At 39.9% G+C, this 22795-nt stretch overlaps 3 protein-coding genes and 1 long non-coding RNA gene across 8 annotated transcripts in view; 2 read left to right on the forward strand and 2 right to left on the reverse strand.

The window, feature by feature from the left end:
• Positions 1-5603, forward strand: part of LOC146515539 (FERM domain-containing protein 5) — a 66541-nt gene extending 60938 nt beyond the window's left edge. For 3 of the 4 annotated variants that reach the window (XM_085169298.1, XM_085169300.1, XM_085169299.1), the window contains one exon: positions 814-5603. In XM_085169298.1, the coding sequence (XP_085025424.1) occupies positions 814-1400 (587 nt within the window). In that variant the 3' untranslated portion in view covers positions 1401-5603. The remainder of the gene's footprint in view (positions 1-813) is intronic. The other variant, XM_085169301.1, reaches the window with a different exon arrangement.
• Positions 5604-6241: 638 nt separating this feature from the next.
• blm (BLM RecQ like helicase) lies at positions 6242-15541 on the reverse strand. 2 transcript variants are annotated; one of them, XM_085169281.1, is made up of 22 exons: positions 15115-15540; positions 14822-14882; positions 14104-14731; positions 13877-14012; positions 13017-13117; positions 12797-12911; positions 12066-12706; positions 11638-11814; positions 11437-11555; positions 10319-10432; positions 10089-10187; positions 9843-9991; positions 9595-9701; positions 9144-9304; positions 8801-8996; positions 8523-8713; positions 8294-8438; positions 7975-8174; positions 7511-7706; positions 7302-7424; positions 6729-6927; positions 6242-6595 (listed from the first exon to the last, which is right to left on the reverse strand). In XM_085169281.1, the coding sequence occupies exons 1-22, from the start codon at positions 15207-15209 to the stop codon at positions 6418-6420; spliced, it is 4131 nt and encodes a 1376-aa protein (XP_085025407.1). In that variant the 5' UTR covers positions 15210-15540; the 3' UTR covers positions 6242-6417. The 2 variants fall into 2 exon arrangements, with proteins under 2 accessions (XP_085025407.1, XP_085025406.1); XM_085169280.1 differs by having other exon boundaries at positions 14104-14882; positions 15115-15541.
• A 477-nt stretch (positions 15542-16018) lies between these two features.
• Positions 16019-19429, reverse strand: ctsh (cathepsin H). Its single transcript, XM_085169306.1, has 12 exons — positions 19251-19429; positions 19030-19061; positions 18750-18855; positions 18592-18662; positions 18402-18506; positions 17877-17963; positions 17729-17784; positions 17559-17640; positions 17380-17448; positions 17191-17297; positions 16448-16573; positions 16019-16360 (listed from the first exon to the last, which is right to left on the reverse strand). The coding sequence occupies exons 1-12, from the start codon at positions 19312-19314 to the stop codon at positions 16291-16293; spliced, it is 975 nt and encodes a 324-aa protein (XP_085025432.1). The 5' UTR covers positions 19315-19429; the 3' UTR covers positions 16019-16290.
• A 907-nt stretch (positions 19430-20336) lies between these two features.
• LOC146515542 (uncharacterized) lies at positions 20337-21592 on the forward strand. Its single transcript, XR_014875505.1, has 3 exons — positions 20337-20450; positions 20549-20725; positions 20874-21592. It is a non-coding gene; the product is annotated as an uncharacterized LOC146515542 (long non-coding RNA).
• Positions 21593-22795: the final 1203 nt, after the last annotated feature.

Below are 22795 nucleotides of genomic sequence, written 5' to 3' on the forward strand. Positions count from 1 at the left end.
ACCAGAACTACAGTAAAGGGTGTGTGGGAGTGCCTCATTAGATGGAAAGTATAACTGACCGCTTACTTTAATATTAACAAGAGCAAGAAGAAGAACAACAACAAGAACAAGTGAAGAAAAAGTAATTAAAACATTTAAGAGGAGTTAAAAGTTAAAACATATTAGGTGTAGGAATACTCACAGCACAATGAGGTTAATGGTGAGGAATAAAGAAAATTATAATTCAAAAAACAATTAAATTAAAACAAATGTGAGGAAGAAGATAGATGTGAAAACTATGGATGATCTATTCCAGGGATAACATGTAGAGAAAGAAAAAACAGGAGAGGGCCGAGGACAGATCCCTGAGGAACGCCACAGGTCATTTTCATTAAGGATGACTGTGATTTGCCAATGTCAACACTAAAAGAGTTATCCTATAAATAAGAATAAAACCACCTTAAAACTGACTGTACCAGAGATGCCAACCTAATGTTGGAGACCATTCAGTAAAATGCAGTGAGTCACAGTGTCAAATGTAGCGCTCAGATCTAATAAAACTAAAATAGGATTTACAAGCATCAGCAGCATCCAACAGATATCACTGTGGGGAGTCTTGTCTCTGTGCTGTGGTTTCCACTAATTTCAGTTAAAAAGACCAATCAAGGTTTGGAAATTTGTATAAAATAGTCTCAAAATTATTCACGATTGTGCCACTATCATAAAGCCCCTTTATAGCCAAGTTTATATAAGTTCTTTATGTCTAAAATGTGTGTAATATTTCCTACTTCACGTGATTCCCTTGTTTTATTTCCTCTTTGAACTCCTCTGCAGGTCTGGAGTCCTTGCGTGACAGTGCCCACTCTACACCGGTGCGTTCAGTGTCCCACGGGGAATCCTTTATACCACGCTCCCGGAGCCAGGTCGCAGATACCAGCGAGGGGATGGCAGTCATCTCTGACGAGGCCTACAGCCCCTCTGACAGCGTCCTGCCCACGCCGGTGGCTGAGCACAGCATGGAACTAGCCGTATCACGCCAAATCAATGGAGCGCCCTGCAGCATTGAGGAGGAAAAGGAGTCGGAAGCGAGCACCCCTATGCATGGGGAACGGGGTGATTTTGGTGCGGACAGTAGATCTGCACAGGAGGGCGCAGGGGGGGACTCAGCCCTCAGCGAGGTGGAACAGGTGAATAAGTTTGTCTTAAGTGTCCTCCGTTTGCTCCTTGTGACCATTGGACTCCTCTTTGTGTTGCTCCTCCTCCTCATCATCCTCACCGAGTCAGACCTTGACGTTGCATTTTTAACTGATATCCGCCAGACCCCCGAATTTGAGCAGTTCCATTACGAATACTTTTGTCCCCTCAGGCGGTGGTTTGCCTGCAAGCTCCGCTGGGTGGGCGGGTTGCTCATTAACAAGTGAGAGTGAGGTCGTAGAGTCCATAAACCTGTTCGGGGGTCTGACAAGACGGTTAGGACTTCGGAGTGATGGAGGGCAGCCTCGTCCCAACCATGAACCCTGCTTCTCTCATCCTCCTCCTGCAGACAGACATACAGCTTGGACCACTCCCGGTAACACCGGGCCAGGATCTCTCTCCCCCTCCTCCACTTTAAGTTGCCCTCACCCACCCAACCCCCTCCTCGTTTCGCTTACGTTGTTTTTTTTTTCCTTTTTTTTTTTTCTACAAAAGCCAGGACACCTTTTTTCTGCAATTTTTTTTTTTAAATTTTAAGCCATTTCAGGTATTTTATTTTTTCAAATAAAACAAAGGAAAAAAAATTAAAGAGAAAAGCAAAGAACTAAAGGATTTTAAACAGTTCCTTTTACCGGAACAGAAGATGTTTTTTTTTGTCGCAACAGATGAACGTTGCCTTCGTTTCTTATTTATTGCTTTTAAACACGATTAGCAGAAGGAGAAGGGGTCGTGAATGGTGATCAAGGAAGTTGATTTTGTCAGTAAAAGATGGAAGTGAGTCACGTTAGAGTCAAAGGGCCTTCTGCTGTGAACCATACATGAGTCAAAGTGGTGTAAGAGCTCTTGATATCGATTCATCCCCATCAGAAGTCGGCAGCAGAATTAACCTCATTAGAAAAACAAAGCAGTTTGAAGGGAATAACAGTGAAGGCGTGTGGAATGGAAAACAGAAAGTGTGGTTAATGAGTTATTTTTGGGAATATAGAAATTATCGATAGCTTAAGACACAGTTAGACTTCAGTATACATTTGTATACAAGGTTCGCAAGGTTATTTTCTAACACTTTATAAGGATACGGTGAAATAAGTACCAATACCTGTAGTGTTATTTTCCCAGTAGTGTCAGACGTGGTTAGAAAAACGCTCACAATGAGCAAAGATTCACTGGCACCAGTAGATGATAGTCTAGGTAGATGTGCAATGCTGACATGGTTTTAATAATTAAGAACTTTGAATGTGCTCGTTGGTTCAGTTCTTTTGTTATTTCTTCATTTTAATTTGATTTGCTTTTTTTTTTTTTCATCACGTTGAAATTCGATGAATTTCAATGATTTCTTTGTATGAAGAATTCTTGATTTATTTTGGTTTCATATCAACCTTGCTCTGACTATATTATTATTATTATTGTTAGAATAAGAGTAATACTGTACTTTTTGTACAAATTAGTTTGTTTCCTAATATATATTGACACGTTTTCCATGTATATTTTAACAGAACTGAAATGTTATTTTGTTATTGAGATTAAATTATACCTTTTTTAGTGCTGTAAGGTCAGAAGCATTTATGGAAAGATGGAAGGAGGTCTAAAAAAGAAAAAAAGAAAAAACAACAAAAACAAAACAAAAAAAACCAACAAAAAAAACAGGGCTTTTATCCAGATCCACTCAACACTAATCATGCCTCCCATCACTCCACCAGCAGAGTGTGTGCAACTTTAATGACCGTTTAGATTGAATTAAATCTGGAATGTCATTGTACCACCAACACTAAATAATTCAAAAACATATGTCCGACTTTCATAACTTTATCATATCTTATTTTACTTGAAGAATTTGGAGAGGTGACGGAGCCTGACTGACTGGATCTACGTTAAAGGGGACCTGTTAGGCTTTTCTCTTTTTTTTTTTTTTTTTGATATTTAAATATATATATATATATATATATATGCTGGATTCTCATGTTTAAGATAGTTGAGTATACAAATGTGCAAATAATCCATGTGAGACAGAAGCTCAGACTTCAGGCTGCTGACAGTTTGATTTTTTTGTTTTGTTTTTGTTTTTTTTTGTTGTTGTTTTTTGGACCCTTGGACCTGCATGATGTCAGTAAGAGCGGATGTCCCTAATATGGTGCGCACATAACCACCACTCACCTGATGGAGTGGAGGAGCTGAAATAGCTCATTTCAGACAGAAGATAAGCTGAAGGGCTGCACTAAAGCACAGAATGAGGTAAATAATTATTATTTTAAGCAGTTTTTCGTGCAAAGCTACTCTTAAGGATATAAAAGTTCCTCTTAAAAAAACAAACACACAAAGTAATTTGACTTTCTTAAAAATTTAACATTTAAAAAAAAAACTAGGAGGCTGTTTTGATAAAATGAATATTGCATAAAATTAGCTACTATTAATGCAATAATTATCTTTTCTCTGCATTTATAAATACAGTATCTGTTGGTAAGATTAAGGAAAATCACACTGAAACAATAAATTAATTTAGAATTAACTAATGTGAAACCAGAAATCTCGACTTTGGTGGAGACAGACTGCATACAGGAATCTTTTCTTTATCTGGAGGTTTATATCAGATAACATCTGCCCCTTGGTGTCTTGGTCAGGCTTGAGGCTCTTCAGTATCACAGCTCAAGGGAGCAATAACTGTCGTGGCTGCTGGATTCTGGTTAAAATCGGGGGGGGTTGTATTGCGTGTCTATCTCCTGCACCGAGTGCAGGTGTATGTGTTAGTGTGTCATTATGTAGGAGTGGAAGCAAGATTCATGGTGATGGAGTGGAGGCTTGGACAGACTAAGGCAGAGAAGGAGGACAAGTGAGAGGGGTGACGAGAAAGAGATGTAGAGAAGTTCTGAAGGATTAATTACCATGTAAATTCGAAATTGAAGGCTGATCAACGGCTGTACAAGGTTAATGTTTTCTTTTCTTCTTTGTTTTCTTTTTTGTTTTTGTTTTTTACACACACCCTCCTGCAGCTGCTCCACTAAAGGCTTGATGGTGCTACTTGATTTGTTTGCTCCTGTGTAATCTGAGCATATAAGTCCTCGGCTACGGCCTGACTGCAGACAGAGTAGCTTGCACACTGGCATTGTGGCTGGATCCACTCCTTTGGCTAATTGTCTTTCACAGGCCATAGTTATCTCTGGTGGAGGTAACAGCACTGACATTTCTCAGCACAATGCTAAAAGGAAACATGGAATCAATACAGCAACACTAGCAAGAACGCTGTTGATGTAGGAGCTTATTTATGTGAAGAAAAGAAAAAAAAAGCAAATTTTTTCCTACCAGGGGGTGGAGCGGGGCGGATGGGTTGACTTTTTTTGTGTACTTTCATACTTCATATTTATTACTTTTTCACTGAGGTCAGTATGACCCTTTAGTCCAGCCAGGCTGCATTGTTGTAGACATCTTTTTTTAAAAGTGTTCCTTTTACATCTCTCAGCATTATGTAGCTTAAGCGGTCTCTCTGAACATGCAACAATTTAAAAAAAAAAAACAAAGGCAGCATTATTCATGAAGCAATAAACAGCTGTAAGAGCAAAAAGTATGAAAAACATGTATACTAAGATCTAATGATGACTAATGTTTGAGGAGTCAAATTTATTCGCCCAATTTGCTGTTGTGCTCACTCGAACAACGATGCTTGGACTCGAACGCTTAGACGCTCAGTTACCTTTGCAATTAGTAATCAGTTTCTAAAATGGCATTTTCCTTAGAGACCTCTTGTGTGGATGTTTGTTCTGCTGTTTTCTGTTGTTTCACTGTTAAGCAAAACATTGCTCCCTGTGCCTGGATCCTCCCTCTGCAGTTTACCAAAGTGGCAAAGATGAAGGAATGGAGACAGCGAGGCGCAACATCTCTTTTGGCTACAGACTTCTCCATCCTTAAATCTCCCAAACCAAGAGGGGAAAAACACTTTTTTCAGCTCTGTCTTAGACTCTAGTGTTCAACAGGCAGGCAAAACTATTTGAAAGCTTGTTTCCTGTGACTAACCTGACATTACATTGCAGTTGCGGTGCCACGTTTACATTTTCTGCAGTTACTTTACTTCATGGGCGATGACAGAAGCGACATCTGTCATTTATGGTTCATAAGGAAAATTGGCTTGTTTGTACTTTTTGAAAAAATATGTGGTTGCAGTGGAAGATGAAACATGATTTTTAGTAAAAGTAAAATACACGTGATGAGAATTAACCCAGTAACATAAGCTGCATGGATTTAAAATGCAATTTCATATGACAGCCAACCACCAGATTTCTGTAAACCTTTGATCGATTGTTATGAAGGCTGTAACAAAAAGATCTTAAGTTTCATGCCTGAGGTTGCTTTGTTTTTTATTCTACTGGACTGCACTTTACTGTGACGTGTTATGTTGTCTACATATCTGAGTCATTATTAGCTAAAACAGCTAAAAAAATAAAATTTAAAAAAATAATCCAAATTTAAGATTTCTGTTGCAATCACATAAACCAACTTACCTGACCACAATTAGGTGGTTTGTTCTTAATTGGCTTAATTTCCTTCCTGGTCAGAGCCTCTGTCACATTAATGTGAATGGTGCTTTTCGCACCAAGGGTTTAATGAAACTAACCCAAGACAGCTTGCTCTGCTTTTTGCCCTTTGCTCGCTCCCAGTACAGACCTTCACACAACTGTGCATACACGTCAATGAGTGTATATGCATATCCATGTCTGGTGGCGTGTTCTCTAGTCTGCCTCATTCTATCCTCAGATCGCAAATTGCTGTTTAATTATGTTAAATATACAAGTATATATACATATAGATATATATATCCATGTGCCAAATCCAGTTCTTGTTCAGTCTGATCCATTCCAAAACCAATGTTTGTACTGTAGGTAACCTTCTGTACAAGTCAGTATAAAATATTGTTTCTCTCCAATAGTCCCTTGTAACTGGTGCCATTAAATAAGACACTTCAAACTTGAAATAAATGTTAAAAACAGATGTAGCTGCTCGTGTGGTTTTGTGTAAAAAAACCAAAACAAGTTACATCGATACTCATGAATAAAATTAATTTATTTTTATTATCAAATAAGATAAGCACAAAAGTGCACAGAAGGATTCCAGCCACAGAAAGTAAAAATGTACAACAATATAAACATGCGATAACTGTACAGAAAATGCAGTTTTAGCTGGTCCAATACGAAGCAGCAGCTTGGTGGATTAGAAAATTAGCTTATTAGTCTACAAAGTCAGATACGGGACGAAGGAGTCCTAGCTCAAGTGTGAAAATACTGGCTTTAAGAACGGACGCTGGCTGCTTTGAGGCATCGGGGCTGCCAGTAATCCTGGTCTCCTGGCTGCTGATGCATCACCTGCTGAGCTCCTGGACCCTCGACCTCCACCCCTGGAGCTGGAGGACGACCAGGATTTATTGCTGCTGTAGCCACGGCTAAATCCACAAAAATCACCACAGCAAGACAAAAGAAAGCAAAAAAGAAAAGTAGTTCAGTTACAAGAGTGACGCCTATTGGCAAATATGATCCCCAACTGGATGATGAAATGTGAGACAACACTATACAGACCCTTTAGAACTGGAGCTTGTGTTGCCACATCCTTTTTTCTTCTTGGAATACTTGAAGAATGGAGCCTTCTTTCTCTTCTGTCCCTGTGCAGACTTATTACGGAAGTAGGTGGAGGACTCAGTGTCATCCTCGTCATTTCCACGAGTGCGACCTCGTGCCGTGTCTATCCACCCGTCGCCTCCACTGTCAGCCTGCTCCTCTGATACACAAAAAATTGGAACTTTATTTTTAAATTCACACATTGTGTTAAAGTTAAAAAATAATAATACAGGCAACCACTAGTGCTAGTGGTCAGCCTCCTCATAGACATGCCTATGGTGTCAACTTCAAAATCTTAGATGTCTTGATCTCAAGTTATCACATTCACAAGATTTTAAGAAACCTTGACCTCTGACATTGAGGTCACAAATTTAAACTGGTCTGAGATTTTAAGTAGATACAATTTGATATAACTGGAAGCTCCTATGTCGCCTCATTTTCAAGTTATCTTATTCACAAACTCAGGTTGACGACAGCACACCATCATGTGATCCAAAAAGTTACAATGTGCAAAACTTCAGTAGGATCTCTTACCAGGTAGCTGCCACTCAGAATATTTCTGTAGGACCTGAATGACTTCAGCTCCATACTTGTCCAGTTTATCTTCTGTTACACCATCAATTTGCAGGAGGACTTCAGGGTCAGAAGAAAGCTTTTCTGAATGTGACAAAAAGTGTGTTAAGTTATAAAATGTTTGCTTTTGAAATTAAATAAAAAATTCTGTGTCTGAGAAGTTTAATTACCAGCTATCTTTTTCAATGTGGCAGTGGAGAAAATGTTGTAATAATGAAGACCAAACGCTTTCCCCAGCTGCTTGCAGAGATCCAACAGCTCCTTAAGACACTCCTGCACCATCTCCTCTCTCCGGGAGACGTTCTTCGCCGTGGCAGCTTTATGTTTCCTGATGGTGGACGCGCTCTCAGTCTCATAAAACTCCACCTGGGAAATGATGAGAGCCAGTAGTGTTTTCATTGACTGGCAGCACTTCATTGCATTTTCCTACTCTACCTCTCTTCATGACACTTTAAAGCCCTTTGTACACCAATCGTTTTAAGCAAAAATGACACAAATTCCGATGTTTTAGGATATGAATTTGTAATGCACACTGCAAGCAAATTAAAAAGCACCAAGAAAAACAATTGATAATTGATTTCATCATGCCTGTCAGGTCTGTAAAGGCCTTAAACGCTGATGTGCGACCTCTTACCTGCATGTGTCCAGAAAGCACATTCATGGCTTTTGTTCCAGCGGAGATATAAGACACAGCTTGCCCACCATTGGTGATGTAGAGGTCTTCAACCAGGACGTTATCCAGAACCAGCTTTTTAAAAAGACGGTCAGCATTGTGTCTGGAGTAGGCTGCTCCAATGCCAAACATTCCTGTCTGTACCTTGGCAGCTTTAGAGCCTGACATAAAAGAACATTTACAGTTTTTAACCACACATAATTCAAACAACTGTACTGGGAATATCAACTTGTCTAGATGCCAAATGCATTTTTACTACTTGCTTGTGTATGTACTGTACCTATGAAGATATCCACAAGCATGTTGAGGGTCAGTCTGTTTTGGTTAGCAGTCTTGCCAAACCTTGCTCCGACTTTCTCACAGTTCTCCTGGACAAACCTCACGATCTTTTTCACATCTTCAGTCACGTTTCGCATCTTGTATTGCTGTTTTTAGGAACATTGATGGCCAATTACAAACAGCTGGCGGCAGGTTACATATATCATCGACATAGAAGAAACGATTCCTACGTTGGGTTTGGTACAGTTGTCGCAGCTGACGTCTGGATGGTCCTTACAAAAGTTTCTGTTGAACTTCAGCTCTCCGAAATACGCGAGCAGCTGAATTCTTCTGCACTCCATCACGTTCTCACAGAAGTGCACCATGCTGTGTAGGTTGTTGTAGTGAGTTGCCTTGGTGTGTCTGTCGCCTTCTCTGTCCACTGAGATAATGCAAAAAGCCAAAAAGACACTGTGTAAACATGTTAGGAGCTGAACTGGCCTGGACGGTTTGATTTTCTATCACTTACTGCTGATAATCCTCTTGATGCGCTGGACGTCGGTGTAGGAGTAAAAGAGAATGCAGTGAGAGATCTCTCCATCCCTGCCAGCTCTCCCTGACTCCTGGTAGTATCCTTCCATTGATTTAGGCAGACTAGCGTGGATCACATAGCGCACATCAGGCTTGTCAATGCCCATGCCAAAGGCTATGGTGGCACAGATGACCTGTTGGCAGCAAATGAAAGAAGAGGATTTCAAGCATGACTCGAAACCATGATTTAAATTACGCAACCATCTAGTGATCGTCTTTGTGGCCGGTACCCAGACTGCTGGTTATGTTCATAATATCTATAATTTGAGTTTTGAGCTGACCTGGCAACCATCCTGATTGATCCATTTGCTCTGCACATACTCTCGGTCACTGTCACTGAGTCCTGCGTGATACGACAGGGCTGATAACCCTGCTCTCTGAAGACTCTCGGCCATGGCATCACAGTCATTACGAGACAGGCAGTACACAATGCCAGAGTCACCTGCATCAGAACAACAGACAGATGCACATAACCCCCGACAAAACACAGATTTAAAAGAACTTAGGGATTTTACTTCTACCCAAAATAACACCCAACAACTTGATATAATAAAATTCTACACAGTAATCCACTTGGCTTGTTGTTTGCAAACTGTTTTGATTTCCCACCTACTGTTCCAGACATGTGAGGGCTTAAAGTGTTCATATACAGTTAAAAATTTAACACAGCAGTTATGACAGTGTTCTGAAAATAGCATGCACCGGGATCAGAGAAAGTACTGAATTATTTACGTGGGTAGTGCTTCTTGATCCAGCTGGTGCAGTCCTCATCCACCTTTTTGGGTTTCTTGGGCAGCACTGAGTACTTCAGGTTTGTTCTGTTGAAGCTCATCGTAAACCTGAAAACACATTGGAAGAAAAATGTTCAGGTACTGTTTTGCTTTTTGATCCAGCAAGAAGAAGAAAAACAAACATATATACACACACACACACACATACACGTTTTAAATCTAAGCCAGAGGCTTAAAGTGAACACATACACTTGGGGTCGACTCATGTTCAGCTGGTTGAGGATGTCTTTCTGCACTCGGGGAGTAGCTGTGGCTGTCAGAGCCATCATTGCCACATTGGGGAACTTCTGACGCAGTTCGTGCAGCTTCTTGTAGTCTGGGCGGAAATCGTGGCCCCACTGAAAGATTTAAAATGATGGAATGATTCAAAATGGCTGCTGCTAAAAATAAAAGCATACAGCAGGATTGGGTGCGCATGAAAGCAAAGGAGCATACCTGACTGACACAATGGGCTTCATCTATGACAAACCGAGCCAGAAGGCCTCGCTCGTACAAGTTCTGCAGTGCGGAGATTAACCTGTTACTCGCACTCACCTTTTGGGGGGGGAGTGAGGAATAAGTCAGTTTTAAGCATTACAGAATTTATAGTTACAGACATGTTTAATTATGCAATTATAATACAATTAAATCTTTCAAAATTAGCTTACAAGTCACAAAAAGCTCACCTTTTCAGGTGTGGCATAGAGCAGTTTAATAATGGGATCTTTCCTTGAAAGCTGCATATAAATCCTCGATGTTTCACTATCGCTTTTATCACCAGATAGACTTGTTGCTGGAATCTGAAATGTAGAACAATACAATAAAAACAAAAATTAAAAAACAAAAACAAACCACAACAACAACAAAAAAAAACAGCAGAAGTATAAAAAACTTCCTAAACCAAGACTGAAATTACTATTCAATCATTCTTAATATTGACTCGCAGTTCCATTTCCCATGTAGTGAGGAGCTGTTAGTGAAAACATTAATGCAAGTGGGCTGGACAAGCGAAACTCCTCTTTTGGTCAGTCTAAGGAAGTTTAACTACACAGTTAATCCCTCCGACATCTTAATATAAGCAAATCAAATGCAGTATCTACATGACAAAGAAATGCTGCTGTAGTAAATTAAAGAAATTTGTCAGCACGACTCTTTGGACTTAACTTGTGAGAAATAAATGTGTACAATTTCAGAAAAGGCTGTGGCACTTCATTTCTCAGGCTGTGATTTAATTATAAAGCAGAAAACGTATGCACCGGGATGTCTGTTTTTTCAAAGTAAGTAAATGTCCATTTACTTATTTTGGGGGAAAAAAAAAAAAACACAGATGTTTCAATAATAGACAGGATTTTTTCTGTTGTTATTTAATTGTTTATACGTTCCCTAATTTCTTTTTTTCTAATTGATTGGCCATAGGGGAGGTGTTTATCAACAGGAAAAACAAAACACAGTTAACAGTGCAAAAATGATGCCCTCCTTCACACTTTCCAAAACCTTCCTTTGGGCCAAACTGGAGTCTTTGCCTGACAAATTCTGCCCCCTGGGCCTTATGTTGAGATGCATGTTATAATCCAATCATTACCAAGTAATCAAGTGGCAGACAGGGGCCAATTGGTGAAATGAACCAAATCTGACTGCCAAAAGTTAAGATATGAACTGACCCATAGTTTTGAAAAACTGTTAAAATGAAAATGCTTTTTAAACCTATTAAATTAACTTATTTATTTAATATTTTCTAAGTACACGCATAAGCACTTCACACTTTTCTCTAATCAAATAGACGAGTGGAAACAAGCATACTTACATCCAGAGTGGTGAGTTTCTGAACTTGGTCTACGATGAGTGATTTGAGTGGAGAAACCACCACAGTGACCCCCAGCGAGAGACACGCAGGCAGCTGATAGCACAAACTTTTCCCTCCACCTAAAAAAATACAACAGTTTAAGATACCTGGACATCTTCACAGCAACCGCTGCACTGCTACTGTAAGCATGCTTTTACAAACCTGTGGGCATTAAAACAAACGCATCTTCACCCAGCAGTGCAGCATTAATCGCTTCTAGTTGATTAAACCTGAACTGATGAAGTCCAAAACGCTTGTGAAAGATCTTCATCATCTCTTGTGAATGAGGGAAGTTAAAGCCTCTGAAGCGATCATGAGCTGGGTTTTTGAAGGTAGGTTCTGCAAATAGAGACACAAAAAAGACAAGTTCCTTAAAAATCAAATCCTGTGTTTATCAGGTATAACAGACCACCTTTAAAAACATACGTTTTCTGTTAAATATATAATTCATATGGAGTTTTGCATTTCAGGAGAATGAAATCAGTACACATGGAATGTGTAACAATCTAGAACTGTATGAGATTTGTGGGAAACAATTGGCTGTTCTCAGATGCCTCAAAAACAGATTCAGTGAGTACAAAATGACTTGCCTGGAGAACAAATTGTTGACGGCTTTGGAGCAGAAGTAGGTGTTGTTGGTTTCTTTTCCCATGAGGACTTGCTCGGCCCCCCCTCTTTCACTGCTGTAGTCACAGCTGATGAAGTTTGTGGTTCGTCAAAGTAATCTGGGATATCAGAGTCATTAAAGTCATCTATATCAAAGTCGTCATTATAGAAGTCATCCATTTCTTCATCTTCAGCAGCTACAAACGTTGGGGTGTTGTTCGATTTCTTCTGCACACCACTCTCTGACTCCTTGGGTGAGAAGAGGTCTGAGGCATCAAGATCAATGCTTGATTTCTCAGATATATTAAAAGATGGCTTTGTGAGCCTGTGTGCTGATGGAGAGTCACAGATACTGTCAGTTTCAACACCTATTGCTCTGCTGTCCTTATTATCCAAGGGCTTTAAATCAATAACACTGTCAGAGTGATCAGAGTCATAGTCCACAGAGATGACCGAAGATCTTCTATGCTGAGGAGGCTTCTTGGAGTCCACAGACACAGAGCTGTTGGATGAAACACCGTTGCTAGAAAAAGATGTTTCTTTGAAGCTGGGTTCAGAAATCACTGTGCTGTCTGGCTGCTGCATCCTAAACAAACAGTCACCGCCAGTTGCAAGAATTCTCTTCCTGCAGGATAAAAGCAAGTGATTATGGTCATAAAGAGATTTAATTAAAACACCATGAATAATACCAAAACTACACACAAAGCTAACACACCTCTGGGCCCTCTTCAGTAAAAGTTCATCTCCACAGGACAAAGCAATTAATTCATGTTCGGGGATGGAGTCAACCAGAGCACAAATGGACTCCATGATAGCAAAAAGTTTTTCATCTGAAAAGAATTCAATACATGATAGGAAAAAACAACAAAACATACTTTTGAATAAAATGAGGTATAGGATTTTTTTATTTTTTTTTTTAAAGGTACAACACTCACTTGTTTTGTCTTTTAAGCAGAGCTCGGATGGTTCATGCAGTGTGACGGGGCTCTTTGATTTCACAGCATTGTCTCCAATTTGAGCATCAGCTGATTCAGCTCTGTTTGAAAATAAAGAAAGTCATGTGATACGTTTCTAACTCTTAGAACAACCGTAATTTTTAAAATGACTTTCTTGTTATAATAAATATGACCTGAAAGAGTGATTAAGTTCATCAGCTAAGTATTTATTAAGGTCAAAGATGAGAAACCCACAGGTCTTTTTCCCCACAGATAGGAAGTTCAGAGGAACCAAACTTGCTGGCCATTAAAGAAATTCAAGTTTACGCCTTTTGCTCAATGGCACCATCTCTGAAGCCAAGGCTGTCTTATATACTGTCTATATATCGTGGCTCAAGAGTTGGGAGTTCGCCTTGTAATCGGAAGGTTGCCGAAGGTTGCTTTCAGCCCCGGCTTGGACAGTCTTGGTCGTTGTGTCTTTGGGCAAGACACTTGACCCGTTGCCTACTGGTGGTGGTCAGAGGGCCCGGTGGCGCCAGTGTCCGGCAGCCTCGCCTCTGTCAGTGCGCCCCAGGGTTGCTGTGGTTACAACGTAGCTTGCCATCACCAGTGTGTGAATGGGTGGATGACTGAATGTGTAAAGCGCTTTGGGGTCCTTAGGGACTAGTAAAGCACTATACAAATACAGGCCATTTACCATATATTTAAAACTTTCCCCATCAATCTAACTATTATCACTACAGAGAAGCGATTGCTGGCAGTAACAACTTTTTACAGGATAAAAGAGAACATTTGAGCATTTTGGCTGCTACAAACACAAGTATGATTGGTAAAATATGCAGACAAGTCTAAATTCTGACCTTGTCTCCAGTGTTGAGCCTGCGTAAGTGATCTCATCAGGGATGGGTGAAGGTGGAATGCAATCAAGGTCATCTTCAGGCTCCGAGTTGTCATCTATCTCTATTGTCTTTGGGTCAATCCATATTTTCTTGTTACCTATAGAGTAACACATGGTAGCACATAGTGTTTTTTTGTTTTTAAATGTAATTTGTTGACCAGTGTATACCTAAAATAAACAACCAGTTACCTGTGCTTCCTGTAAAAGGTTCCAGCTCAGCATTATTATCTTCTTCACTGTCACTCAAGATATGCTTTAGATGTGCAGGATGTTTTCTGTTCATCTTAATGGCAAGTTCCTCCTCATCTGACCAGTCTGCTGGTTCCTGGTTTAAACTGGGTCCTGGTGAAACTGCAGTGGTGTTGACATTTTCCTCTGGCTCATCTGTTTCCATGCAGGTTTGCTTACCACTCTTGCTAGTTAATTTGGATGTTTTAAATAAGGAATCATAGTTTAGTTTCCCTGTCGATTCTGCTTTTTCTCCAGTAGGGGATGGCAGTAGTTTGCCACTTTTCTCTGATACTTCTGAACTGAATGAGTTGTTTTTTCCCTTGGCTGGTGTTTCAAAGTCATCTAAATCATCCCAGTTGTCCACAGGAAAACTACGTGACACATCCAGAGCTGTGAAATTGAATGAATTACTGCTACAAGACTGGCTGTCAGATTTAGCTGGAGCTGGTGCTGACTTAATATCAGAGACCACTGAAGGTGTTTGGGATGCAGGAGAGGCAATATCTGCTGGGCTGATGGTATCCGACTTGCATTTTGAACTTACAGAGAAGTAGTTGTTGATTCTGGATTTTTGAGGTCTCTCAAGCTTGTTTGAAAATGTCAAAGGAGATTTAGTCACCAAACCGCTCTTGGGGACATTGACATTCCTGTTTGCCAAAGCATTTGAGCTGATTACCTTGGTAGGGACTTCCACCTTGGTCGTACTTGATGAGGACTTCTTTTTGAAAGAAAAAGCCCTGAAAATTACACACAAAAGGAGCTGAATTATAAAAACAATATGACTGTTAAGACAGCTAGTCTAACAGACTTTGAGGTGAAAGTGTCGCAATTCGAAACCATATCGCATGCCCAGCACTGTCACCCTAAACAGAGTGTACAGTAAATAACAAAACGTATCCATCCTTTTACTGTTAGCAAAGCTTACAGTTAGCTAGCAGTTTATCCCTGCGGTTTTTTGACCATACTTACCCCGGTTTAGGTTTAGCAACAGACTGCTTGCTTTGAGCAGCATTGCTGTGCCTCGCTAGCTGTTCCTTCAAGTTATTTTGTGGTAGACTGGACATTGTTTGTAAGAGGCAGCGCTAACGTGTTAGCTGGCTAGCAATATGAACTCAATTCATGAAGTAGAAGCGAGCAGTTTGTTTAGCATTACGCTAGACACGACGTGCAACCTGTCTCCAGGAGAGTCGCGCTTCACTCGTACCCCTCGTTGGAGTAAAGCTCAGTAACGTTCATTACAGTTAAATATTTTTTCCTTTGTTTTGACCGGAGATTAACTCTCTCAATGTGTACCTGTAAACCCAGACAACAGATTTTTGCGCCCATTCAACAAACGGACTTCTTATTGGCCGACGCTGATTTGGCGTGAGTATCATGGGAAATGTAGTCTTCCACGTGCACGAAACACAGTGGGCCGGTTTCACACACACATTTTATACTTGTTTATAATGCAAAAGCAGCCTAAATTTTAACTTTGAGCTGATTTAATACCGTCTACGATAGTGTTACATTAAACGCAATCATTTTATGAATACAAATTATCACCCCACCACTGGCTATCGTAGACCGAAGACCTACCTAACAGCGACATCTGCTGCCCAGTTGCATTAAAAAAAAAAAAAAATCTGAAATCCTAACCCAACTGAGACCGGGGCCACAAAATCAAGCTACCGGGTAAACGTTGTTTGCAGCATTGATAATGCCCTTCATACCCTGCAACATTCCTGTCACAATGGTCTAATTAAGCCAATGGATAGAATCTCAGTTTTTTTTTTTTAATATTTACAATAAAATTGTCACAGAGGGGTGTAACAATTGTGTCTCTTTGTTTTCTGTGACTTTTTACTGCAGTACATTGTGAATAACAACTCGACATATTTAATAGAGTTTATTTGCAAATTTAATCAGAACAGTTTGAATGATTTTCAATGAAGTGATAATTTCAGTTACATTTATTTCATAGTGTAGTGACCTGGATCTTTCTGTCATAGTGCTTGAATGAGGGTTAAGACTTCTTCCCTTTTTGGAAAAACAACACATCTGTAGATGCACAGGCAGCTGATTTTAAAACAAACTAAGTACAAACAAAATAAAAATGAACTGGCTTCATCGTCGGCCCTTTTGTAATGTGCAAACATGTAATAATCACACCACTGGGAATGATGCGCAGGCAGCAAGTCCACACATGTTCTTCCCACGTTCAATGAGGAAATACCTGTGAGAGGACAAAACTGTTACTCTGTTTCTTTGGTTTGTAATATTTAGGGAAATTTTTCTACATGTGACTGATTAGAAAAATTACCCGTTCATGCCCCAACTCGATCCCCATGAGTTCTTTACTATCCAGTGAGGAGTACCATTTTCTTGTCCATAGCCAACAGCCAGAACTGCATGGTTCACTTTGTCGGTGGTGTTGTGGCATTCAGTGCTGAAAGCAGAACATGTTTCTTCTGACTCTATATCTTTTATTCAGAAAGAGGAACTAAACCTCTCAAATGTCTGAAAGTAACACCTTTACTGACATTTTAAACTGAATGAAATACTCTAAACCCTCTTTTCTCAGTTCTTATTTTAGCAGCAGTGGTTGTGGTAAACTTGCTGTCCAAATGAAAAACAGGTTTTGAGCATGTGTGTTTATGTGAGCATCAAAAAAATAATAGACTTGATCAGTAGGTTCAAGTAAAGGTCTGCCCCATTCATTTCATGGACACTGCAGGGGAAAAATGATGGGAGCAAACATGCAGGAATCTGCTTACATTTGGTTATAGGTTCAAGGTTCAAGGTTCTTTACTTGTCACATGCATAGTTATACAAGTATAACACACAGTGAAATGTAACCTGACACGCTCCTCGACATGTGCAAAAATGGGGGTGGGGGGGGGGGTAGAGGAAGAACATTATATATATAGTATATACATTAGGTGAATGTGCAGTAGTAGCAGCAAGCAGGTGAATTCAATAGCAAATATAGTGACCATATAAACACTTAGTATGTTTTAATAAATGTGAAAAAAAGACAAAATTGAAATTATGACCTCTTCTTACCTGGTGTACACACCCTGTTGGTAACTCATAAAGTCAGAGGTCACCTCAAAAGCAAAGCTGACAGGATTGTGTGTCCCAACAGCGTCCACCAACTCCATCTCATTGTACTGACAGACAGCAGAAAAACGTCATCATTCACTCGCTTCACTAAAGACTTTTCCTTGATGAAAATCCCTGATGGATACTCACTGCTGTTATGTTCACCACACTATTCACAAAAGCAGCGGCCATACCTGGTTTGTACACACACTTACCCTCCTAAAATGACAAAAAGACACAGTTAAAATAAATTAAGCCATAAAACACAACCGTATGTAACTGAAAAGTCTCTTTTGTTTAATGTTTCTTTTTTTTTAGCTGATAGTTACTAAAGCCGTGTATGGATAGTCCTGCTCGGTCATCAGTCCCTTGTTGTACATGATGTATTCAAATGCTTGACTGGGAAGACCTCTGAAAGACATATGAATATGTTATTAAATGAGTGAGCGATTACAGGTAATTTTCTTTTAAAGGGGAAGGTAGGAAATGTTCGACTCACCCATTGCATCCATGGTTGTTGAAATCTTGAGCGCAGTCTACCAGCTGTTGTTCTGACTAGTTAACGCAATAGGCAGTGAAGTTAGTCATTATGCTTTGTCATGAAGTGCAATTTCTGATACATAATCAGCTAATAAAAAACAAGTCACCAGCGGTACAAGCTTCCCCTTGTTGATGGCAGTTACAGACTCCAAACAGCCAGTGGTGGAAAACGTCCAGCAACTACCACAGCCTCCCTTTGCCGTAAACACACACACACACACACACACACACACACACACACACACACACACACACACACACACACAAAGACATTAGGAAAGATTTTATGCACTGAAAGAAGTACTAAAAAAAATCCCACAAGCTCAACTTAACACTCGGCCTTTTTCTTACAGCAGACCTGTTGACATGTTTTGTTTGGAAGAACACTGGATAAACTATTTAAGGGCAAACTGTTTTTGCAATGCCGCTCAGCAAGTAAGTTTAGTTTACCTGTTCTCGACATGCATCAGTAACATTTTTCACTGCATTGTGGGGAAATTACATCCCCTTAAAGAGTTTCCTTTTTAATTATAAACATTTTATTTTACTATTACTATAATGCTTTTCGTTTTGTTTAAATCTACTGTCTGACTGAGCAACCATGCATGTGGATGTCTGAGGTTCAGTCTCACCTGATTCTTCACTGGGGTCACATAATTCCCTTTCTTTCTCCAGTCGATGGAGTCTGGTAGCGGCCCATTGTTGCTGAAGTAGTTCCCCTTGGTGGCAGAGCAGTTCTGCAAAAATCAACTTGTCAAAAACCCCCCAACAAAAAACAGCTTAATCATCATTGCAAAATGCTTCTTGTATGAGCATCATTACCTGAGGCTCAGACATGAGGAAGGACTTTCGAAATTCACTGAATGTCATGTCTGAAAACTGGTTCAGTGCCACTGCAGGAAGAGAGGAAATGCGGGTGAAATCACTTTAGGATGAGCAACGTGAAACAAAACGTTAATGCAAACACAAAGAGGTCTTACTTGTGAACGAGTGGTTTCCTTCATTGTGTTTGTCAATCCTCTTCTTGTTCTCTGTGAATATCTGCAGTCTTTGGTAGTACTCCTTCAAGTTGTACCCTTTGTTGTACTGTACATGGAGGAAGGGTTCTGATTTAAACATATATTTTTAAGTTTGATGCGTGACTCTATAGTGCAGCGCGCACTTGAGCCACATTGTTACTATGATTTTCTCACCAGACAACTTCCTCATAACAACATACTGAGCGCAATCTTTTGCTTATGTCACGGCGCTATAACCTACCTGTGCCATCCATGACTTGAAGTGAAACTCGTCTGTAAATAATCCATGTTAAAACAAAAAAATGTTAAAAAAGTGTCCGATAAAGAACATGAAACAATAGAACAGACGCCATGGCCGTAAACATGAAAGCGAAAGTTGGTGTAGCGCAAATGACAAAGCAAAAAAGCACTAAAGGAATAAGAATGTAAAGCGCACTTTACCAAACAAAATAAGCGACTTACCTTGATCAGACAGGCGAAAAGCTGATGTTACAGCGGCCGCAACAAGCACAAGAAAAACGAACATTGTGTCGACTGTTCCAAGTGCCAGTATTTGCAGCAGGAGTGTGAAAGTGAAGTGAAACAGATGAGGCGAGTCACGAGGTGAACAGCTGCTGTTACAACTATGTGACTATGAGTGAGCCCTCACTTACGAAGTCACAGTCAAGCTAGCCGCACCGCCAGCCGCACCTAAAGTGTTGTTGCACTACTCTTACGCATATTACGGTATGGGTGCCGACTGTCTTAGAAACGCAGTCTTTTGTGTCCTGACACTATTTTACTTCACAATCCACTCCCAGTTTTGGTTCATCTCCACTTTTCCCCCTGTGATCCACAGCCCAAATTACTGTATGATTCAGAGAAAATAAACAATAAAATTTACCCAATATACTCTACTGTACTTTTAATATCCTCATCTTTGAGCTCAGATTACAGGAAAACTGTAAGAGGTGACAGAGATATCTCACTGGATTCTGACTCTGGGTGACCCCCACTCTGCACCCTGTGATCCACAGCCAAAATTACTGTACGGTTTTTGAGAAAATTGTTAGTAAACTTTACACAATTTCATGTACTGTACTCTATATATTCTCATCTTTGAGCTCAGATTACAGGAAAACTGTAAGAGGTGACGCAGATATTTCATTGGATTCTGAATCTAGGCCATCTCCACTCTGCACCCTGTGATCCACAGCCAAAATTACTGTACGGCTTTTGAGAAAATTGATAGTAAACTTTGCACAATTTACTGTACTGTACTCTACATATTCTCATCTTTGACCTCAGATTACCGAGGCTGATTTACAGACTGATGTTCAGAATGCCCCCTTGAAGACCCATTTCCGGGCAATTGTTGACAATGCAACACTGGACTGTGAGGGCGAATGAAACATCTTTCATGCACCCAAATTTATTGCCGGTCTGGTAAATCACCTTCTACCACATGCAATGATGCTCGGTAAGTTTTTTTATTTGTTGTATTACTATCTTAAATTGTCAGTTATTCATTAATGTAAATGTGCTAAATGTTGAATTATCTATTTTAATTATGTTTTTGAATTACATGTATTCTCCTTAGGGGATCTTGGACGTCATGGTACTGGTCCTGCTTACCAGCAGCTCAGTAAACTCTATGGTGACATTCAGCAATCCAAGAACCAGGTATCATAGTGAGAAGAATAAGTGAAAAAGAAACATAAATTGTACATAAATTTACAATACATAGATACTGACTTAAACAATGTACTATTGCATTTAAGAATTTTACACAAGACAACAGAACCCAAGGAATCATGGAGAAAAGCCAGTGGGATTTGAAAAAAATCCGTATCCAGAGAAGGAGACTGACAAGGCTTGATGACTTTGTGGAAATTTATCAAAAAATGCATGATGCCCTCCTGCTTGAATATGCAGACATGAAAAAATCAAGACAAAAGGTATGAATAACTTCCTAATAATGCAAATTGTGTTTTATACAACTAGAACAAGAAACTAAGAAAAAGTGAAAACATTTGTCTATGACTATAGAATTAAGAGATGATAAAATAAGTAAGCATTAAAAGTATGTACGTGTAAAAAAAACAGTCTTTTCGCATGGAAATGGAGAAATGGAAAGACAAACGCATTAAATGAAAAGGTGTGTACATGTCACCGTTAGTGACAGAACTGCCCCTGAAGAAAAAGAAAACTGAGGTAAGTCATCATGTTCCCATTATTTTCAATAATTAAACCTTGTGATGTCTTCCCGATTGCCATACTCCTTTTGTCCTCTGGGGTAAAGCGTCTGCTTTGACTATTTATAAAGCATGAATTATAAATTATCATCCGTCTCCATGTTTCAATGTTTTATCAAACTGTATTCCAACTGATTACTTGAAATCTTTATGTGTTTTAACATTGTATTACACCTAGGCATGGGCCTTAGTGAACCCCCACTTTATGCATGTCCATAGGTGACATAAGTGCAGGAGGAAGCTCAGGTTTTTTGCTTTTTGCTGGTCACACCATGTACAGCTTTGTTTTCAGCAGTTGTAGGCCAAGGGCATATGAATTAAACAAGCTTTCAAGGCTGATTATTGTCTTTTGGAGACCTACTGTATTAAGCACAGCTCGCGTGCCCTGACTGCAGGCAAGCAAGTTTGCAATCATACACTAGCATGTTTTTTGTACAGCTGGCCTGGGCATCACATACTGCCCATGTTTTTATCTCATAGTTCCTCTGTTTACTTGGGACGTAATGTTGGACAGTCCTTTAAGGGGACTAGGCACTCATACGCAGTCATATCAGTTCCTGTAAGGTACACCAACAGCAGGACAGATGCTCACTCATTACATACATCTCAAATCAGAACAAGTTTGTCTCATTCATGACCATATTCTTTTGTATATTATATTCTATTATATAAAGTCATTCAAAAATGTTATCTGTTAACAGATAAAAGGGAAGACCACTGTTCAAACATTTAAACAGGAACAGCACAAACAATATGATGCTCGTCAAAACCAGGTATTTTTAGAAATGTTTTTAATGTCTACATTTATGTTTTTTGTGTTATTGTCATAAATGACTCTGAAAATTGACAAGTGTCTATCTTTGTAGGATGAGAGCCAGGAACAAATAGCCGTTTGCCCAAAAATAGCAACATACATGGCTAATAAAGCATCGGTCACAGTATGGAAAAGAGATTTATGTGCCTTCAAAGTGGATGCAATTGTTAATGCAGCTAATGAAAGTCTCTCTCACATGGGTGGACTTGCAAAGGCACTGTCTGCTACTGGAGGACATACAGTGGGGCAAAAAAGTATTTAGTCAGCCACCGATTGTGCAAGTTCCCCCACTTAAAATGATGACAGAGGTCAGTAATTTGCACCAGAGGTACACTTCAACTGTGAGAGACAGAATGTGAAAAAAAAAATCCATGAATTCACATGGTAGGATTTGTAAAGAATTTATTCGTAAATCAGGGTGGAAAATAAGTATTTGGTCAATAACAAAAATACAACTCAATACTTTGTAACATAACCTTTGTTGGCAATAACAGAGGTCAAACGTTTACTATAGGTCTTTACCAGGTTTGCACACACAGTAGCTGGTATTTTGGCCCATTCCTCCATGCAGATCTTCTCAAGAGCAGTGATGTTTTGGGGCTGTCGCCGAGCAACACGGACTTTCAACTCCCGCCACAGATTTTCTATGGGGTTGAGGTCTGGAGACTGGCTAGGCCACTCCAGGACTTTCAAATGCTTCTTACGGAGCCACTCCTTTGTTGCCCGGGCGGTGTGTTTTGGATCATTGTCATGTTGGAAGACCCAGCCTCGTTTCATCTTCAAAGTTCTCACTGATGAAAGGAGGTTTTGGCTCAAAATCTCACGATACTTGGCCCCATTCATTCTGTCCTTAACACGGATCAGTCGTCCTGTCCCCTTGGCAGAAAAACAGCCCCATAGCATGATGTTTCCACCCCCATGCTTCACAGTAGGTATGGTGTTCTTGGGATGCAACTCAG

Source organism: Neolamprologus multifasciatus, chromosome 7 (assembly GCF_963576455.1).
Source record: "Neolamprologus multifasciatus chromosome 7, fNeoMul1.2, whole genome shotgun sequence".
In the NCBI taxonomy this organism is placed as follows: Eukaryota; Metazoa; Chordata; class Actinopteri; order Cichliformes; family Cichlidae; genus Neolamprologus; species Neolamprologus multifasciatus.

Bases quoted from the DNA above. Each gene is read 5' to 3' on its own strand.
- blm (XM_085169280.1), bottom strand. From the start codon at position 15,209: ATGTCCAGTCTACCACAAAATAACTTGAAGGAACAGCTAGCGAGGCAC. The intron at 7,425-7,510 runs GTAATTAAACTT...TGTCACATTCAG, and splicing joins CACATTGAAAAAGATAGCTG to AAAAGCTTTCTTCTGACCCT. The intron at 6,928-7,301 runs GTAAGAGATCCT...TTTGTGTATCAG, and splicing joins TTCTGAGTGGCAGCTACCTG to AGGAGCAGGCTGACAGTGGA.
- ctsh (XM_085169306.1), bottom strand. From the start codon at position 19,314: ATGTTCGTTTTTCTTGTGCTTGTTGCGGCCGCTGTAACATCAGCTTTT. The intron at 19,062-19,250 runs GTAAGTCGCTTA...GATTATTTACAG, and splicing joins TTTTCGCCTGTCTGATCAAG to ACGAGTTTCACTTCAAGTCA. The intron at 18,856-19,029 runs GTAGGTTATAGC...CTCCATGTACAG, and splicing joins TCAAGTCATGGATGGCACAG to TACAACAAAGGGTACAACTT.